This window comes from Anguilla rostrata, chromosome 1, assembly GCF_018555375.3.
Source record: "Anguilla rostrata isolate EN2019 chromosome 1, ASM1855537v3, whole genome shotgun sequence".
NCBI classification, from domain to species: Eukaryota; Metazoa; Chordata; class Actinopteri; order Anguilliformes; family Anguillidae; genus Anguilla; species Anguilla rostrata.
Genome location: NC_057933.1, coordinates 74,790,957 through 74,808,702, shown reverse-complemented (window position 1 = coordinate 74,808,702; position 17,746 = coordinate 74,790,957). Strand labels below are relative to the sequence as shown.

The following is a 17,746-nucleotide window of genomic DNA, read 5'->3' as shown; positions in this document are numbered from 1 at the left end:
AGAGAGAGAGAGAGAGAGAGAGAGAGAAGAGCTCTACAGAAGCAGAGCTGCTGTGGAGGTATATGCCCTTTCACTGCCCAGGAGGGCGGTCAGGACTACAAATCCCAGCCGATTATTTCACCTGATGAGGTCATGAGCTTCATCTACATCCTGGACACGTGTCCTTGGTGAAAGCGCGAATGACAGTGATCCAGTATTGGAGAGAACCGGCGCTGGTGCAAACAGATTTAAGCCAGAATAATTTGTTGGGACAAAAAACTAGCAAACAACACACTCTCTTGTCCAGGAATGTGTCTGGTGCCGTGCATCTCTGATTGAGGCGGTACCTGTGGCAAGCTGACGATGATACAAAAAATCCAAAAAAATAAATCTTGTTTGTGAACATTGGATTTAGGTGGGTGTGGTCAGTTGTCTGAAACCTTGACAACCACCTTGCACACATCCAGTGTGTATGCCTGCACAGATTTTAGGACATAACTGCTCACTGAATTGCGCCATTCAACCATCACTCGTACAACAGAGCATCTGATTGGTCCGTTCCTCTCCTTTCAGACCAGCGATTTGGCAGAAGTTCCGGAGGAGGGCGTGGCCCACGGCAGCAGGGCGGAGCTGACCAGGAAGCACAGCGACAACGGTGAGCAACTCCAGCTCTGTACAACACTCTGTCATCAGTCAATCAATCAATCAATCAATCAGTCTGTAAACCAATCAACCAAGCCATCAATCAATCAGTCAGTCAACCTTTATTTTGCATCGAGACCTTTTTTACAAAGCAAGGTTGTCGTAGCGACGCTTCACAACAGCAATTTTTGCTCCTGCTTTTTTCCTCTCTTCTCTCAAGATGGCAAATCTGAAATACTGACGTTGTCACTCCAGCCTCACAGACGAACGCCTGAGTGCCCTTCACGTCTGCAAGATTCCAGCGTGGAGCCAAGTAATGAATATATAAAATATAGAAAATAAAATATCAGTCATTTTATATAAACCGCCGCACGCAACCTTTGGTTTATTTACATAATTTCTAAGCTCAGATTCTCATTTTCCTGTAGCCCGTGTTGCAGGGTAAGAGCTCTTGTGAGAGGGTTTTTTTTTTTGAGAGAGAGAGAGAGAGAGAGAGCGACGCATTAATGTCAGATCCTCTCAGATTGTTCCGGGGGGGGGGGGGGGGTCCTTCAGCCTGAGAGGCCCATCTCATCTGGAGGGGGGCCTGACGATAAGGAGGCGGGAACATCGCGGGGGGGGAACAGCGAAAACCCGCGTCCGCCCCGGAGCTCTTACCGCCGGTCGCCGCTGACGGCAGGGGGCCGCTCGAGCGATGGCGGTATCAGGCCCCGGAGATCGGAGCCTCATCACGGGAGCGAATGAAACGCCGCTTTACAGCGAGCGCAGGGTCGGGACAGATAACGCCGCGCTCCCCGCCGCCACGAGCCAGTAAAACGAAAACGGAGCCTTAACAGGAAGCACGGGAAGCGTTTATAACGCTCGCCTTATCTTTTTTTCGTCTTTGGCCTTCAGGAAAACAAACGCCAGCCTGCTGTAGCTGCCCTGCGCTGATGTTTGTTGTTTCAGAGATACGTTTGAAGGCTAAAGAAAAATGAATTAAAGGAATTTTTTTTTTGTGGAGTGCGTCCAATTAAAATATTTTCTTTTTTTTATATACAGTGTGTAATAAATATTTTTCTTTATTGAAAATATACAGCCCCTTTGATGTTGCGGTTCCCAACCCTGGTCCTGGATCGCCCAAGTGCATGCTGGTTAATGTTCTGTCTCTTCCTTAATTAAGGTCGATGAAGCTGTGCTAATAAGCTTCATTTTGTTCAGAAATGGATTTTTACCACAGTTCAGGTTTGGCTCATGAACATTTGCTTTGTCCATAAAAGGGTTTATTTATTTTCAGTGACCAGATCTCTGTCCTGCGAGCATGCAGCGCTTCACTGATTTCAGCTGTCAGTTTGTCAGCTAATCAGCACAAAAATGCAACTTCTCTCATTTTGCCACAGCACATTATGCACAATGGAAGCATTAGTTGTCTGAAAGCTCATCTTATTGATTAAAAGTCCTTGATTGAATTTGGAATATTCATTAATTGTAATGTGAATGTCTGTTTCTATCATCGTTCTTCGTTAGACATTTAATGCATCTAATTAAAAATACGTGACAGCCGTTTATGTGTCAAGAATTTAAATTAAGGTTGGAGGAAAGACAAAAGATTCACCCCTCCAAGGTTGTTGACTGTGACCAAATTTGGATTTACAAAAACGGTGGCTCCATTTAACCCTATAAAATGGGATCACCAATATGTGATCAGAATGTTCTTAGCTGAACATTCTAATGCTGATGTAACAATCACTGGTGGCAACTGAAAACAGCGGAGTTCTAGAACACTGACTTAAAGGTTTTTGAAAAAAAAAAAAACATTCCAAAAAAAACTTGCTACTCTTCAAAGGCTTAATGGCGTATTTGTTTGTTTCTAGTATTTCTGCCTCTGGAAAATGGAACCGAACATTTCCCTATGGGAGACCAAAAGCCTGAAGACTCCCCGGTAAGCACTTAACCTTCTTTTCCAGTCAATCCCTTTTTTTTTTTTGGCTATGCCCCTTTCCCACTAAATCCCCTCTCGGGCTAACCCCTGCTCATCTCTGGACGGTGCCCCACTGCGTTTCAGAAAACACGCTTTATTATGCTGTCATATTTCAGGAATTTCTTCAAGAGCGGGTGCACCTTGAGAGAGAAAATAAATGTTCAGAGCAATATCAGTGCCACCCCAGGGAGAGCAGGCTCTACTGTGCAGTGTCAGGGTTTGTTTATAGAGGGGGGCAGAATTACTGGATGCCAACAGAAGATGAGGGAACAGTCAAAAAGAAAAAGTTCCCCCAGGATTCTACACAGTGCTTCGTGGGGCCACAAATAAAAGGTTTATGAGGTCACAAATGAGCCTCTGTGAGGTCATAAATAACAACTCTCTGTTGCTGCCTGCATGAAGAGCCTTGGCATCTTCTTGTCAATTTATGAAACCCTAAACGTTTTATGACGTACGGTACAGCAATGGCGTGTATTGCAACAGCCGTTAACGAGAAATTCGTACTAGAAATAGGAAAAATATAATGAAAAACAGAGAAACTCCTGCTGCTGTTCAGCTCGGTTTGACCCAAGACCCAACTAATTACGTCGCTGTATCAGTTTTCTTAAACTTTATCACAGACGAGCGCTGCCAGCCTCCTGCTCTGAAATAACACATTCCTGCGGCTGACCAAATCCTTCCCGGCCCTCGCAGTTTGTTTGTTTGCTCTTGAGTGGAGACGTGTTGTGGCACAGGCTGAACAGTTGGGAGGGGGGGCGGGGGGGCTGTGGGATATTTTTCCTGGGAGCGAATGCCCCCCCAGTCCGAACATGGGGGGTGCGGGGGGGCAGGCTCTCCAGTGTTCTGATTTTGGCACCTGGCCAGACTGAACCCACACCAAATTTCCCATGGAGCCCCCCCTGCCCCCTCTCCCCGCGGCTCTCCACAGAGAAACCCCCCCCCCCACTCCTCACATAGCCTCAGCTCCTTGTACACAGCCCCCCCACCCCCCACCCCCCATCACTGGCTCTCTCCGTCCAGTGGAGGGAACAGACTGGCTCTGGCCAGCAGTATTTATTTTTTGACTGTCGGATTTTGTTTGGTAGGTGAATTCTTTCTCTTTAGCACTAAAAAGGAAAATGCAAATAAAAATTTGAAGACACAAAAACCCTTCAGATTTGTCCTGCTGTGGTCTGCTCTCCACAGCCAGCTCCCCTAATCATTCCCTGCATCTGATTGGCTAAAACAATCAATCCATTGCATCCTCTGCCCACTTTCATTCCCCAGGTTGTCACTGCAAAAGATAACTGTGATCAGAGGTCAGGAAAGGTAAAAATGGTTAAAAATAAATAAATAATTGCTGTACTGAGCAGGATTTTTGGTTTACAGAGAGCTGACCTGCCCGGAGTTTTCAATCGAATACCGGCCTCTAGCTTGTCAGCAACAGTGACATCACCGCATCGACCAGTGACCCAGATGTGCAGACAGCACGCAGGTCCACTGTGATGTCACAGGGGTGTCAAGCTGGGTCCGACAGCCACAGCTGTTACAGAACTTACAGCACTCTGTTGCAGCCTACCCAGCTCACAGTGTTCCTGGAATATTTAGTCAGTGTTATAGCATCGCCACGACACGGCAGCAACATTGTGAGAACATTCTGTGTTGACTGCTATCGCAGTTAACTCACTCAGCTAATTTTGTTACCCTGGATTCTTTTGAGATTAGAAGATCACTGGGTTAAGGCCATTTCAGTTAAGTTTGGAAATTAACTGAAATTCTTCTCTTTTTTTTAAGCTTAAATGAATTGAAATTTTCAGAGTTGACTGGAACGAAACGGGTTTGACCTCCCTGTTTTGCGCGCGATCGCTTTTCATCACGGCTTCGCCGTGGAAACGAGGCGCGACCAAGAAGCGCCGCTCGTCTCTCAGACCGAAATGCGTCGCTTTGCTATCTGTCTCTCCCAGCTCAGGAAGCGATGCGACACTTTCATTGTCCGTCGAATGCAGGGCATTTTTTTTTTCCCGCTTGAGCTTGCATCATCGCCACGGCAACCCCGGGGTGAAATACAGAACGTGTTGCTCTCATGCTTATCTGGGCCGGCCTGGACCAGCTGGGGTGGGGCTGGGCAGGCTGATGGGTCTTTGCTCCGTAATAAACCAAACAGCCCCGCCCCCCTCCCGCACAGGAGATAGGCCCTGTCCTACCGAGACAAGACAGAGCACAAAGGACACGCCACACATAGTGTTTCCCTTCCCTTCTAAAGGACAATTCATGTCCTCTGGCTTTTGTGATTTATTGATGTTATAAAAATGCATTAACACCTCCCCACACACCCCCCCCCCGCCCCACCCCCCGCCCGCGCCTTGTCTGAGCTTGTTGAAACTCAGTTCATGTTTCACATTCATTGTTCATCAATTTATAGTTACCTCCCGAAGATGTAATTTATCCATAATTCCTGCAGTCCTGCTGCAGACGTGGAAATATCCAGGTTTTTGTGCCAAATTTGTACCAGTTATATTTTTTTAACATTACAGCAGCTATTACATGCCTTGCTTTAGTGCAACACTTTCGTGATTTTGTGCTTGTGTGCATCTGCGCTTGCACTTGCATGTGTGTGTGTATGCTTGTGTGTGTGTCTGTGTGCGTGCGTCTGTGTGTGTGTGTGTGTGTTTGTGTGTGCATGCATGTTTGTGTGTGTGTGTGTGTGTGTGTGGGGGGGTTGTTTTCTATTCTGCTTTGTCACTAGTGCTTTTCCCCCTGTCATTAAGTTCCGTGTCACACTATAACTTCTGCTGAACCGAGGTATGCTTTTTAGATCCATTTCGCTAAAAATAAAGCCCCACTTGTTCTGAAAGGAATGGTTACTTGGCATTGAAGAATTAAAACAATGCGGGAAGGCATTCTCATATTTAATGTTCCCATAAGAAGTATTTTCTGCACAAGTTAATACACACACAGTCAGGTCGAGGGGTGGGGCGGGGGGGAGGAATTTTATTTTCTATTTATTTAAACCAAATGTATATCCTGTTTATCTTTATTTTTCTTTCTCCTCCCAGTTGTGGGAGGTCCGAGCGCATTGCTGCCGTCCCTTTCCCACAGCCCAACACGCGCTGTGTGTATTTGTCCTGTAAACAGAAAGCTGTAAACCGGACGCAAGCCGCTGTCGTTGTTTAACTCTTGAACCCAGCCGTGGCGGCAGCCTGCCTGTGAAGGCCATTCTTTGGCGGTAATTTCCAGGAAGGCCCCAACGACACCTCCGACGCGGTATTACTCAACTCTGGGAACAAAATTTTTTTTTATTTTTTTTTTATTTGGGTAATGGAGTGAAGATGAAGGAAGTCTGGTCCATCGTATTTCACCGGTGGTTTCTTTAGAATACAGCGCTCCAGCCCTTCCGCTGGGGACGGATCCTTTTCTTTTGGAAATGTGTGGAGGTAGACGAGCAGGTGGAGGGTGTGGGAGGGGCGATTGCGTGCTGACAGTGTTCCGTGTGGTTTCTCTCGGGCTGACAGTGTTCCGTGTGGTTTCTCTTGGGCTGGCAGTGCTCCGTGTGGTTTCCCCTGAGCTGACAGTATTGTGTGTGGTTTCTCCTGAGCTGCCAGTATTGTGTGTGGTTTCTCCTGAGCTGACAGTGTTGTGTGGTTTCTCTCGAGCTGACAGTGTTCCATGTGGTTTCTCCTGAGCTGCCAGTATTGTGTGTGGTTTCTCCTGTGCTGCCAGTATTGTGTGTGGTTTCTCCTGAACTGGCAGTGTTCTGTGGTTTCTCTCGAGCTGACAGTGTTCCGTGTGGTTTCTCCTGAGCTGCCAGTATTGTTTGTGGTTTCTGACTGCAGTGTGTTCTGTGGTTTCTCTCGACTGACGGTCCGGTGTCCCGACCAGTTTGTGTGTGGTTTCTCCTGAGCTGCAGTATTGTGTGGTTCTCGAACTGCAGTGTTCTGTGTTTCCGGTGAAGTTTCTTGGTTTCCAGGTGAGGTGTCACCTGCGGAAGGACGTGCTGCAGCTGAACACCTACGTGGCCCTGCACCACTTCATCCCTCAGGACAGCCAGGAACTGGAGATAAGGTCAGTGAGAGACGGCCGTCAGAAATCCTGCTACCCCACTGCCCTGCTACCCCACTACCCCACTCCCCTGCTACCCCACGGTGGCCGAGAGGTGACAATCATCAGCTGGCTCGGTGGAATGATGCACCAGCGCTTTGCGCACACCTCTGTCTACAAAAAAAGGGGGGGGGAAAGCCTGCTTCTCTGTGACAAACTGAGCTCCCGCAATTGCTTATTACACACATGGAGCAGCATGTTGGTTTTCTTCAGTTTTTCTTTCTATTTCTATAATTGCTCAGTCACTGTATAGCGGCCCAGGCCGATTCGGGTCAGTGCATCCTCTGAGCGTGCTCAGTAATAATGATCTACCTTCGCTCTCAAAAACACACAAAAAAAAAACATCAGCGTCAGTCGTTTCTGTTTCCTGGTACTTACGGATGCTGAAATACGCCCGGTTTCACATTAATTGCTGCTTTTAGTGCCTCTGTGCTTTTCAGATTAGGGGCATTCATAACGTAACTGGATGTTTTGTTAAAAAATAGGAAAACGGCTATAAATATCGAAATATTATTTTGATAACGCTGCGGTAACGGTGGTCGCTCTGTCCTCGAATGCCCCTTGGTGGAGGAGCATTTATAAAGGGAGCCCCCTCCTAACCACCCCACGCCCCCCCCCCCCAGGGCACTTGGGGGAGATCTACCCCTCTCTGCCCCCAGAGACCTGGCAGGGTGACCCCCTGCTGCTGTCCTCAGATGCTCCTGTCATCCCCCCTCCCCCCCTCTCTCTGTCTCTCTGTCATTCTCTCTCCCTCTGTGTCTCCCCCCTGCCCTCCCTCCCTTTTTCTCTCTCTCTTACTGTTTCTCTTTCTCTCCCTCCCTCTGTCTCCTTCCCCCGTCTCTCCTTCAGTTTCTCTCTCTGTTTTTCTCTTGCTCCTTCTCTCTTTCTCCCTTTTTCCTCTCTCCCTCCCTTCTTCCCTTTCTTTGTCCCACTCTCTCTCTCGACGTTTTTCTGTCTCCTTCCCTCTTTGCCTTCTTCCCTCTCTCTTCCCTCAGTCTCTCCCTCCCTCTCTCTCTCTCTGTCTCTTTTCCCTGTCCCTCCCTCTCTCTCTCTCCTTCTTCTCGCTCTCTCACCCTCCCTCCCTCCCCCCTCCCTCCATTGCAATCCCCCCCTCCCCCCAACTCCCTCTTTGTGACCTCACATTTCTGTGTATGTGTCCAAGGCCAGTCGCTCAAAGCTTACAGCATTATGGGGGGCTTATTGGGGAGGGGTTTGGGGGGGATGGGGGGGGGGGTTTGATGCTCCTGAGCTTGTGTCAGTGTCACCTGGCACAGGAAACTCCCTGTCACGCCCACAGGATGTCAGGAGCCTTTTCTCTTTTTTTTTTTAACCTTCGCTGGTTCGGTGAAATTGGCCACAGCCGCAGGTAGTGTACCTGTCCACAGCTGGAGCAGGGCAGCGGCACGCGTTCCATCTCCTGAGCCGCGGGGCGTGGCCCTGTCGTCCCGTGGCGGAGGAGGGGGCGCGTCCAGGTGTGTCAGGAGGGCACGCGCACACCTGTCCCGTCCGGAACGTCCCGCAACGAGACGCTGGACGGGAAACGAGTCGCCGCTTCGCTCACCTGTCGGAGAGAGAGAGAGAGAGAGAGAGAGAGAGAGACCGCCATTACCGTGTGAACGGAGGGCCGAGCGACTGTTGTGATTGGTGGACACCTCTCCCCCCGTAGGCCTGAGATATAACTCCCTGACGGCGTTGGCGGTGACGCACCGGCGGCTGACACGTCGCTGCTGACGCGCTGGGCTGTAACGCACCAATGGCGACGCACCTGTTTTCGCCACAGAGCCATGGCATGCCAGCTGAAAACGCTGAAATGCAATTAATGGGCAAAATATAAATGACCACACAGGCAAAGGCATTAACGCACTTAGCTGAATGCAACTGCCACCTTGGTCTTTGACAGCAAGGAATCTGTCTTACTGCGTAATATAATAAGTGTTTTAATGAACTTCATTTAATTAAAAAGCCCTTTTCTCCCATAGCATTCAGATGCGAAAGCAAGAAGGGAATGCAGATGAAATATGAGAAGAAAGATTTTCAAAAAGAATAAGGATTACAAAAATAATACATTTAAATAATTTTTAAAAAACGGACCCTTGTTATCAGTATGCGAGCACCTGAGGGGGTTTGGGTTTGGTGGGATCACTGCTCAAACGATGGAGTCACATTCAACATTGCAATGACCCAAAAGAATTACATCAATAAAAAAGCACTGCTATAGTATGATAAAATAGGAAAAAGATCATTCATAATTCTGGGTTTAAATATATATATATGAATAATTAAATATTGTAGTCTTGAGACTATATTTCGTGCATTGCGCCAAGATTGCAGCAGATTTCAGAATTATATCCAGGACAACGCAGATCGGGGGCTCGTTGGATTGAGGTTGAGACGAAATGTAAAAATTCAAGGGATGCTGTAAAATGTCCGCCGTTCTCTGTGCTTCGTTTTCAGACCCGGAGACAGAATCCTGCTGCTGGACGGCTCCGGTGAAGACTGGTGGAAGGTAAGGCCAACGTTATCCTAACAGTGTCTCAATGTTATCCCAGCGTCGTCCCAACTTCACCCCAGTGTTATCTCATTTGTTAATCCACTTGTAATCCACTTTTGTTAATCCCAAATGTTATTCAAAATGTATCCCAATGTTATTCCAACATTGTCCTGATGTTATCTCAGTGTTATCAAAATTATGCAGCAGTGTATTATGCAGGGATTCATAAAGCATTTATCTTGTTGTTGTCACTGTGTTATCCCACTGTTATTCCCACAATGCAACAGAGCGTCAGCTCTACAGAGAAAAAAGCACTGGTCACAGTCCTGTTATGCCAGTGATATCCATCAAGTACTTTTAAGGTTAGGTTATCTTAATGTTATCCCAGCGTTATCCAGCCAGGCAGCACAGCCCCAGAACTCAGGAGATGAAGCATTTATCCTGCTTTTATCCAGAGATTATTACAGGGTTATTATATTGTTATTACCATGTTATTATATGGTTATTACAAGGTTATCCCAAAGTGGCTGACCTTCTCGTGCTGTCAGAAGGACAGGTAGACAGGCAGGGTTGCGTTTCAGGCCCGCGTGGCTGAGTCAGGCTCTCGGGACGTTCGGCCTCGCTCTCTTTTAGGCCTCTCGCTCAGGAAGAGCCTGGTGCGGTAGGGCGTGGTGTGTTAGGGCGTGGTGCAGTAGGGTGTGGTGTGTTAGGGCGTGGTGCGGTAGGGTGTGGTGTGTTAGGGCGTGGTGCGGTAGGGTGTGGTGTGTTAGGGCGTGGTGCGGTAGGGTGTGGTGTGGTGGTTGTGTGTAGGCGTGGTGCGTAGGTGGGTAGGGTGTGGTGTGTTAGGGGCGTGGGTGTGGTTAGGGGTGGTGCGTAGGGTGTGTGTGTTAGGGCGTGGTGCGGTAGGGTGTGGTGTGTTAGGGCGTGGTGCAGGTAGGGTTGTGGTGCGGGTGCAGGGTGTGTGTGTTAGGTGCGGAGTGGTGCGGTAGGGTTGTGGGTGGTTGTGTTAGGGCGTGGTGCGGTAGGGTGTGGGTGTTAGGGCTGCGTAGGGTGTGGTGTGTAGGGCGTGGTGTGGTAGGTGTGGGCGGTAGGGTGTGTGTGTTAGGGCGTGGTGCGTAGGTGTGTGTTAGTGGTGCGTGGTGTGTCGTGGTGGTGTGTTGGCGTGGTGCGGAGGTGTGTGTGTGTAGGGCGTGGTGCGGTAGGGTGTGGGTGGTTAGGGCGTGGTGTGGTAGGGTGTGGTGGTAGGCGTGGTGTGTTGGGCTGGTGCGTGGGTGTGGTGTGTTTGGGCGTGGTGCGGTAGGTGTGGTGGTGGTGTGTAGGGTGTGGTGCGGTAGGTGTGTTGGTGTGTTAGGGTGTGGTGGGTGGCGGTAGGGTGTGGTGTGTTAGGCGTGGTGCGGTAGGTGTGGTGTGTAGGGCGTGGTGCGGTAGGGTGTGTGGTTAGGCGTGGGGTAGGGCCTGGTGCGGTAGGGTGTGGTGTGTTAGGGCATGGTGCGGTAGGGTGTGGTGTGTTAGGGCGTGGTGCGGTAGGGTGTGGTGCGGTAGGGTGTGGTGTGTTAGGGCGTGGTTCGGTAGGGTGTGGTGTGGTAGGCCGTGCTGCATGTGATGCTGAAGGAAATGGCTCCTTTTTTTGCAGAGAGCTTCAGAAACAGTGTATATAAAGGCTGTGTGAATTACTATGGGCCAGCTGCCTAACTATGTGTATTCACACACACACACACACACACAAACACACATGTGAGTAGATGAATTATATATATTAGTGCAGTAATTGCAGGGGCGAGCCTGCGCATGTGGCAGATAAATTGGAGCTTTGGAGGACTGTCAGGTGATGGATGTGTTTCCGCAGCGTGTTGCCGGGTTATGGCCGATACTGCTCAGGGTCACAGCTGCATGCTGGGACATAGAGTCACACTGACCTGAGCGTTTGACCTGGGACACACACAGCAGCTGCAGGTGGGAAAAACGCGCAAGGGCATTCAGACAGAGACAGAGCTGCCCTGGCAAACTCAGTAGTACAGTAGTACAGTTGCAGGTCAACTAGTACAGGTGGAGGTAAATTAGTACAGGTGGACCTAAACTAGTACAGGTGGAGTTAAAATAGTATAGGTACAGGTAAATTAGTACATGTGCAGACAAATGAGTACAGGTGGAGGTAGAAATTAACAGGTGTAGGTGCACATGAACAGGTATAGAGAAAGGGTAACAGGTGCAGAGAGAGGTGAAAATTTGTGAGCAGAAGTGTACAGAGGTACATAGAGGATAACAGGTGAAACAGAGAGGTGGACAGGTGTGTGAAGAAGTGAACAAGGAAATGAAACTGAATTTATCCTAATTGGCTGCAACATTACACATGGGAGTGACTGGCACTCTTTTCTGACCAATCACGTCACATTCTGACCAGTGCTCCTCTCTACCCAAAACTACTACACTATGTCTCGTGACTGTAGTGTCCTTATGTACTGACCAATCGAATCGCACGCAGGGATGACTGGCGCTCTGTTCTGCCCAATCTTTGCAGGGCGTGAACGAGGGCAGGATCGGCTTCTTCCCCGCCTCTTTCGCCCAGCAGGTGCGCGCAGGTGACAGGGTGCTCCGCTGCCACCGTACCTTCATTGGCTGCAAGGAGCAGGGCCAGATCAGCGTGAAAGAGGGCCAGGTGAGCTACGCGCCCGGACCAGCAGGGGGCGCTCAGTCAAACAGAGGGGAGGGGGGCAGGTGAGCTACACATTTGGACCAGCAGGGGGCGCTCAGTCAAACAGAGGGGGGCCAGGTGAACTACACGCCCGGACCAGCAGGGGGCGCTCAGTCAAACAGAGGGGGGCCAGGTGAGTTACACAGCAGGGCCAGCAGGGGGCGCTCGGTCACACAGAAGGTGCTAGCTGGGCTGCACCTCCTGCTGTTTCAGGCATAAAATCTGAATATCAACCTCATTTTATGGTCCTGAGTAACCGGGATAAACAAATAATAATCCATAACATCAGCATCATGTGAAAACCTCCCCTTTTCTCATCTTTTTATTTTGTTATCCTCCTAAGACCCAGCAATTCATTTTCTGCTCCCTGTAGGGGACACAATTCTCTGGTCTCAATCAAAAGAACCATATATGCTACTGTGCTGAAACCTGCACTACAAGGTACCAAGGGACGTTCAATTCAAAATAAATTATATTTAAAAAAAATATATTTTCACTGCAGCATGTTTTTGTCATCCAAGACACTTGTATTATGTTACAACAAAAAAACTTTTTTCTCGCCTAGGCCTAACACACATTGAAAGTTCTAATCTAGTTCTATTTTGCAACTCGCGTAATAAAGTTTGTTCAAAACCCTGAACGACAAAACTATAATGCTCAAACTGACAATTATATAAATGGATACATTGCATCCATTTATACAGCTGGGTATATATAGTGAAGCAATGGACCTTGCTCAAGGGTACAACGGCAGTGTCCTCCCTGGGAATCGAACCTATGCCCTTCAGGTGAAAAGACCCATTATACTACACTTTATGACTGATCTGTAAAATAAAGGCCTGAACCCCTCCCCCCACTTTGCCCCTCAGCTCTAGGGATTTAGTCATTTGGTGTAGAAACAAGAAAGAATGAATGCGTGGCACCATAAGCTTATTGGTCCATTAGGATTGAAACCATTTTCCAAAAAATAAAAATAAAAAATAAAAAACTGCTGTGCATAGGCTGACGCTGACCTGTGATTTTTATTAATGAGCCAGGTTTGCCTGCCGTGTGTACTTTAAGCTTTTGGTGGAACAATTTATTGAAGAGCTAGAAACTGCAATCACCGGCAACCATTCACTCACTGAAAAAGAAAGGTATGAAAAGTGCCTAAAAAAGGTACAAACACTTGTCACTGGAGTGGCACCCTATAGGTACATAAAATTGCACACCTAGTTAGCAATACATAATTCATTTGTACCTTTTTTGCTTGTAAAAGGTACTTATTAGTTCCCAAAATGGAACATAATTGTGCTCTCAGGGTACATTTGTGAAAAATGTTCTCAAAAGAATTAATATGTAGCTCCACTGTTCCTTTCATTTCTGAAAGTGTTCAGAAATGGTGAAAATGGACGGGGGGGTATGCCCAGATTTAGGAGATTGCATGTTGCCTGGTAACGCTCGATTTGGGTATGGAAAATAGGGCCTAGATCAGTGGTACCCCAGCCCTGTTCCTGGAGATCTGCCGTCCTCTGGGTTTTCATTTTAACAGCTCAACAAAGATCTCTGGCTGTTTAGTGAGGTGCGCTTTGTTAGGGTTGGAGTGTAAACCTACAGGACGGTAGATCCCCAGGAACAGGGTTGGGCAGCCCTGCTCTAGCTGTAGAATGAGGTGTGCTTTGTGAGGGTTGGAGTGTAAACCTACAGGACGGTAGATCTCCAGGAACAGGGTTGGGCAGCCCTGCTCTAGTTATTCAATGAGGTGTGCTTGTAATTACTTCAGGATTGCCATAGCAGGCTTTGTGGTTTTATATGGACGTTGGCTATTTGAATCTGATTTGTGTTGTGGTTCTAGGCCTAAATTGACTCAGAGTTAGTGGCGTATTGATGTTGTGCTCGCGCTCGCTGTTCGTGGGAAGGTTTTTGGCCAAGTCTGGCGCTTTGAAAACACTCCTGTTCCCTTTCATTTTGAATCGCCCCTGGATAAATGTCATTCTCAAATGTGTTCCTTTGAGTCTATTTATGACAAAGTAGCTTCTTCGGGATGGCGACAGATTTGTGGAGACTTGCAGTGTGTGCGTCGGCTTAAGATAACCCGCCCCTGGCAGTACCTGGGAGGTTTGAAATATGGGAATAATTTTAGAAATGCGAAAGTCTTTTTTTTTTTTTTTTAAATGCTGGCTGTCTGTCAGCTCTCTATTTGGTAACGGAGTGGTGTGGCTTGAAAGAGAGCAGTGCAGCAGTAGTAGCACCATCTGGGTGAAGTGTAGCGTAGCTGCTGTTTCGTGACAGAAGCAGACAGAAACAGAGTTCCCCCGTCGTGTGACGTAATGAGGTCCACTCTGTGTTTTTACCCTCAGCTGAACTGTTCTCTCTGAATTACTCTCCTGATTATTTGTGTATATTTGAGACAAAGGGCAAGGGGAAGAGAATATAAGTCTTTTTTTTTTTTTTTTTTTTAAACTATGTCTTTTAATTTGGCCTACGGATATAAAACTCTTTCCTGGTTATACATTGCATGATGACGCAAGCTTCATTTTCTAGTATTGTCTTAGATCTTATTGTTTGATAAATGTTTGATTGTACATTGTCTTTTACTCTCTCAACATACACCCTTCTACTGTTCTACTCTCTGACCACCTCTGATTGGCTGCACAGTCATTTGCATTGTAGGTTCCCCGTGTCAGCTCTCAGAGAGTTCTCAGTAGACCTGCCTGGTTCAATTGTCAAGTTAAAATGAAATGAAAATGAGTCTTCATTGGGAGCAAAGTGCATTCAGGTTATTGCTTCCATTATCGTCATTATAATAAGGAGATGGCAAATTCATCCCTGTGTCCTGGAATTCAGAGATGACAGTCTCATTGTTCTAGAATACAGATATCTCAGACCTGCTTCTGTAATGTTTTCTGGAGTTCTTTTCTAGAGGCCAGTCCGTGGCTGTGAGTTGCGCAGCCAGCTGGGTCCAAAGTGCTCCTCCTGGAATGTTTGTTAAAAAAACGAGCTACCCAATCAGTGCCTGTTGCCATGGCATCGCCGTGTGGCATGCCAAGCAGCTGCTTGCAAGAATTTAATTTCTTACCCATGATGCAGTGCAGCACCTCGAGAAGTGAGGAAGAGGAGAGTGGGAGAAAGGGGGGAGAAGAGAGTGAGAGGGGAGGAGAAGAGAGAAAGGAAGGGAGAGAGGGGGAGAGGAGAGGAAAGGAGAAAAGAGAGAATTCCTCTGCCTCATATGCAGAGATGTTTTCTTTTCTGAGAACCACTTAATGATCTCAAGAACTCATATTCTGATGAACAGGGACCACATCCATACAGACTACACAAATACATAGGTACATTTACACACACGCACATACATGCACACACACATGCACACACAGACTTGTTTTTCTTTGTTGTTGTGTTTAATGTAATGTGCTGTGTGCATTGCACTATTGTTATATGTGTAATGTACTGAGTGCATTATACTATGTAATGTGTGTAATGTACTATGAACTGTGTGAAATGTAGTGTGCGTAATGTACTATGTAATGTGTGTAATCTAGTGTGTGTAATGTACTACATAACATGTGTAATGTACAGTGCTTAATGTTATGTACTATGTTATGTTCTATGTTGTGTGTGTCATGCACTATGTAATGTGTGTAATGTTCTATGCAATGTGTGTAATGCATTACGTAATGTGTGTAATATGCTGTGTAATGTGTGTAGTGTTCAATGTAATGTGTGTAATATGCTGTGTAATGTGTGTAATGTGTGTCTCTGCACAGATCTGCGTGAGCAGTGAGGATGAGCGCGGCGACTTCATCAGAGTGGCCAGTGGGAAGAAGAGAGGCTTCGTGCCCTGTGACATCCTGGAGGACATCTAAGACCATGTGACCACTGGCCATAAGGCCATTGGCCATTCAGCCAATCAGGGCTCACCATTCACCTACAGTCTAGAGAGTAACCACTGCCGCATCCAGTCCAGAATTAGAGAGAGGGACAGCGAGAGAGAGAAGAGAAAATGAGACAGAGAGAAAAGGAGAGAGGGAGAAAGGGAGGGAGAGAGAGTGGGTAAGATAAAAAAAATTAGACTGACAGAGAGAGAGAAAGAGAGAGAGAGAGAGAGGGAGAGAAAGAAAGAGAAAGAAAAAGAGAGCAAGGGTTGCTGGACAACCCTGCTGGGCAACCCTGCCAGGGACAGTGAGTGGTTCTGTCCCAGGTCTGCAGATGTGGTTGGACTCCGGTGGACTGGCTGCTGAAGGGGATTTGTCGAAATTGGGACAGACTTCCTCCTTATCCTCCTTGTGATTGGAGGAGCAGTCAGGACGCATTGCATCTTTAATTAGTAAATAAGGGAAGTACACAGTGTTTTATAGATATATACTCCATATATATTTATATATTTTGTTTTATATTTATTTAAGTGGAATGGCTGTCCACTGCTTGTTTCTGTGCAAAATAAGAAAATTTATATGAAAAAAAAAGAAAGATCTTTAAGGAGAATGACTCGAATACAGGTGCACCCCTACAAACTACTATGACATACAAGGAGCTCATTTCTGTTGAGCGGTTGGTCTCCAGGTAACAAACACAGGTAAGCAGGACGAGATTCAACACGCATTCAACTTTAGTTTTAAACATCCAATTCACTTCCTCCTGGTTCATGAATTCATATTTGATTAAAAAAACAGCAAAAAAGGAATTAAAACATCCCAAAACAAATTGTAAATTCACACTGGAATAATGACTAAACGCCAATATCAGTCCAGACAAGAATCGGTGTTGATGACAATCGAACAAAATACAGCTTCATCCACTATCATAGGATTTCAAGATATGAAGCAGTTCTAGGAATTGACTGGATGCTTTCATTTATGATTCGATCAAATCAATGTTTTTTGTCATTAACATCTTGGTTAATGTTTTCACTCTCCTGCACTGACTCTCTATGTGTTTTGCATTGCTTATGGTATTGTTTAAATCAAACTGTTCCTCCCTCTTCTTGCCTGTCTCCTGTAAATGTGTCTGTCCTCATAAGCTTTCTGCATTAGCTTGGATTCAAGAGGTCAAAGGTTGCTGTACGTCCGCAAGGAATTAAACAGAAACAGTATTAATCAATCTGCTTGCTATTTTTTAATTATTTCCAGAAAAGCAAATGTGCACTTTGAATGCTCTGTGTGTAAGCTGCTGCTTTCATTCTTTCTAGTAAGAACCATTTGGGGGCACTGTTGTTTCAGTTTCCACAGAAATAGACTCATTAGCATTACATTACATTCATTTGGCAGACGCTTTTATCCAAAGCGACGTACAAAAAAGTGCATTTCATGATCGTAGACAACTGCTGAACACGGGTTCAGTAAGGTACAATTACTTATTTTGTGCAGCTATTTCTAGCCGAGAACAATGAACACTATTCTGGTCTAACATCTGCAAAGCCAGCTAGGCAGAAGAATAAGCTACAGTATTAGGACAAATACAAATTACCAAGAAGTGGTAATTAGCACAAGGTTACAGGAAGGTTACAGGAAACTGGTGACTGTGCTGTTTAGCAGAATGCTTTTTTTTTTTTTTTGAATGTCTTGTCTTTTGACAGAGACTAGTTTCCTGCTTGGTTCTTAACCAGTATCTGTATCCAGTGCTGTGTTAAAGCCCAAATGAAAAAAAAATCAGGCGTGCCTATTCACGCGACAATCACGATTTCACACGCGAATTAAATATTTTCAGTCGTGAATTAAAAACGTCCACACGTGAAACTAAAAGCGTGACTTGAAATAGCACAGGTCACCTTTTTCAGCTCGCTTCCTGTAAATGGCATCATTGTCTTCGCATGTTGCGTGTTCGCACGTGGTCATTGAACACGTAGTTTTCTCGTAAGGCAGGTCAAATATTTGAATTAGCTTGAATCACCACGTCAAATCGGAACCCCCACTCACGCACGCTCACG

At 46.7% G+C, this 17,746-nt stretch overlaps 1 protein-coding gene across 1 annotated transcript in view; it reads left to right on the top strand.

Annotated features, from left to right (window-relative positions):
• Positions 1 to 16,920, top strand: part of stac (SH3 and cysteine rich domain) — a 42,368-nt gene extending 25,448 nt beyond the window's left edge. The window contains exons 6-11 of the mRNA XM_064301157.1: positions 553 to 634; positions 2,475 to 2,542; positions 6,528 to 6,622; positions 9,113 to 9,164; positions 11,668 to 11,805; positions 15,588 to 16,920. Of these exons, the coding sequence (XP_064157227.1) occupies positions 553 to 634; positions 2,475 to 2,542; positions 6,528 to 6,622; positions 9,113 to 9,164; positions 11,668 to 11,805; positions 15,588 to 15,686 (534 nt within the window). The 3' untranslated portion in view covers positions 15,687 to 16,920. The remainder of the gene's footprint in view (positions 1 to 552; positions 635 to 2,474; positions 2,543 to 6,527; positions 6,623 to 9,112; positions 9,165 to 11,667; positions 11,806 to 15,587) is intronic.
• The last annotated feature ends 826 nt before the right edge of the window (positions 16,921 to 17,746 follow it).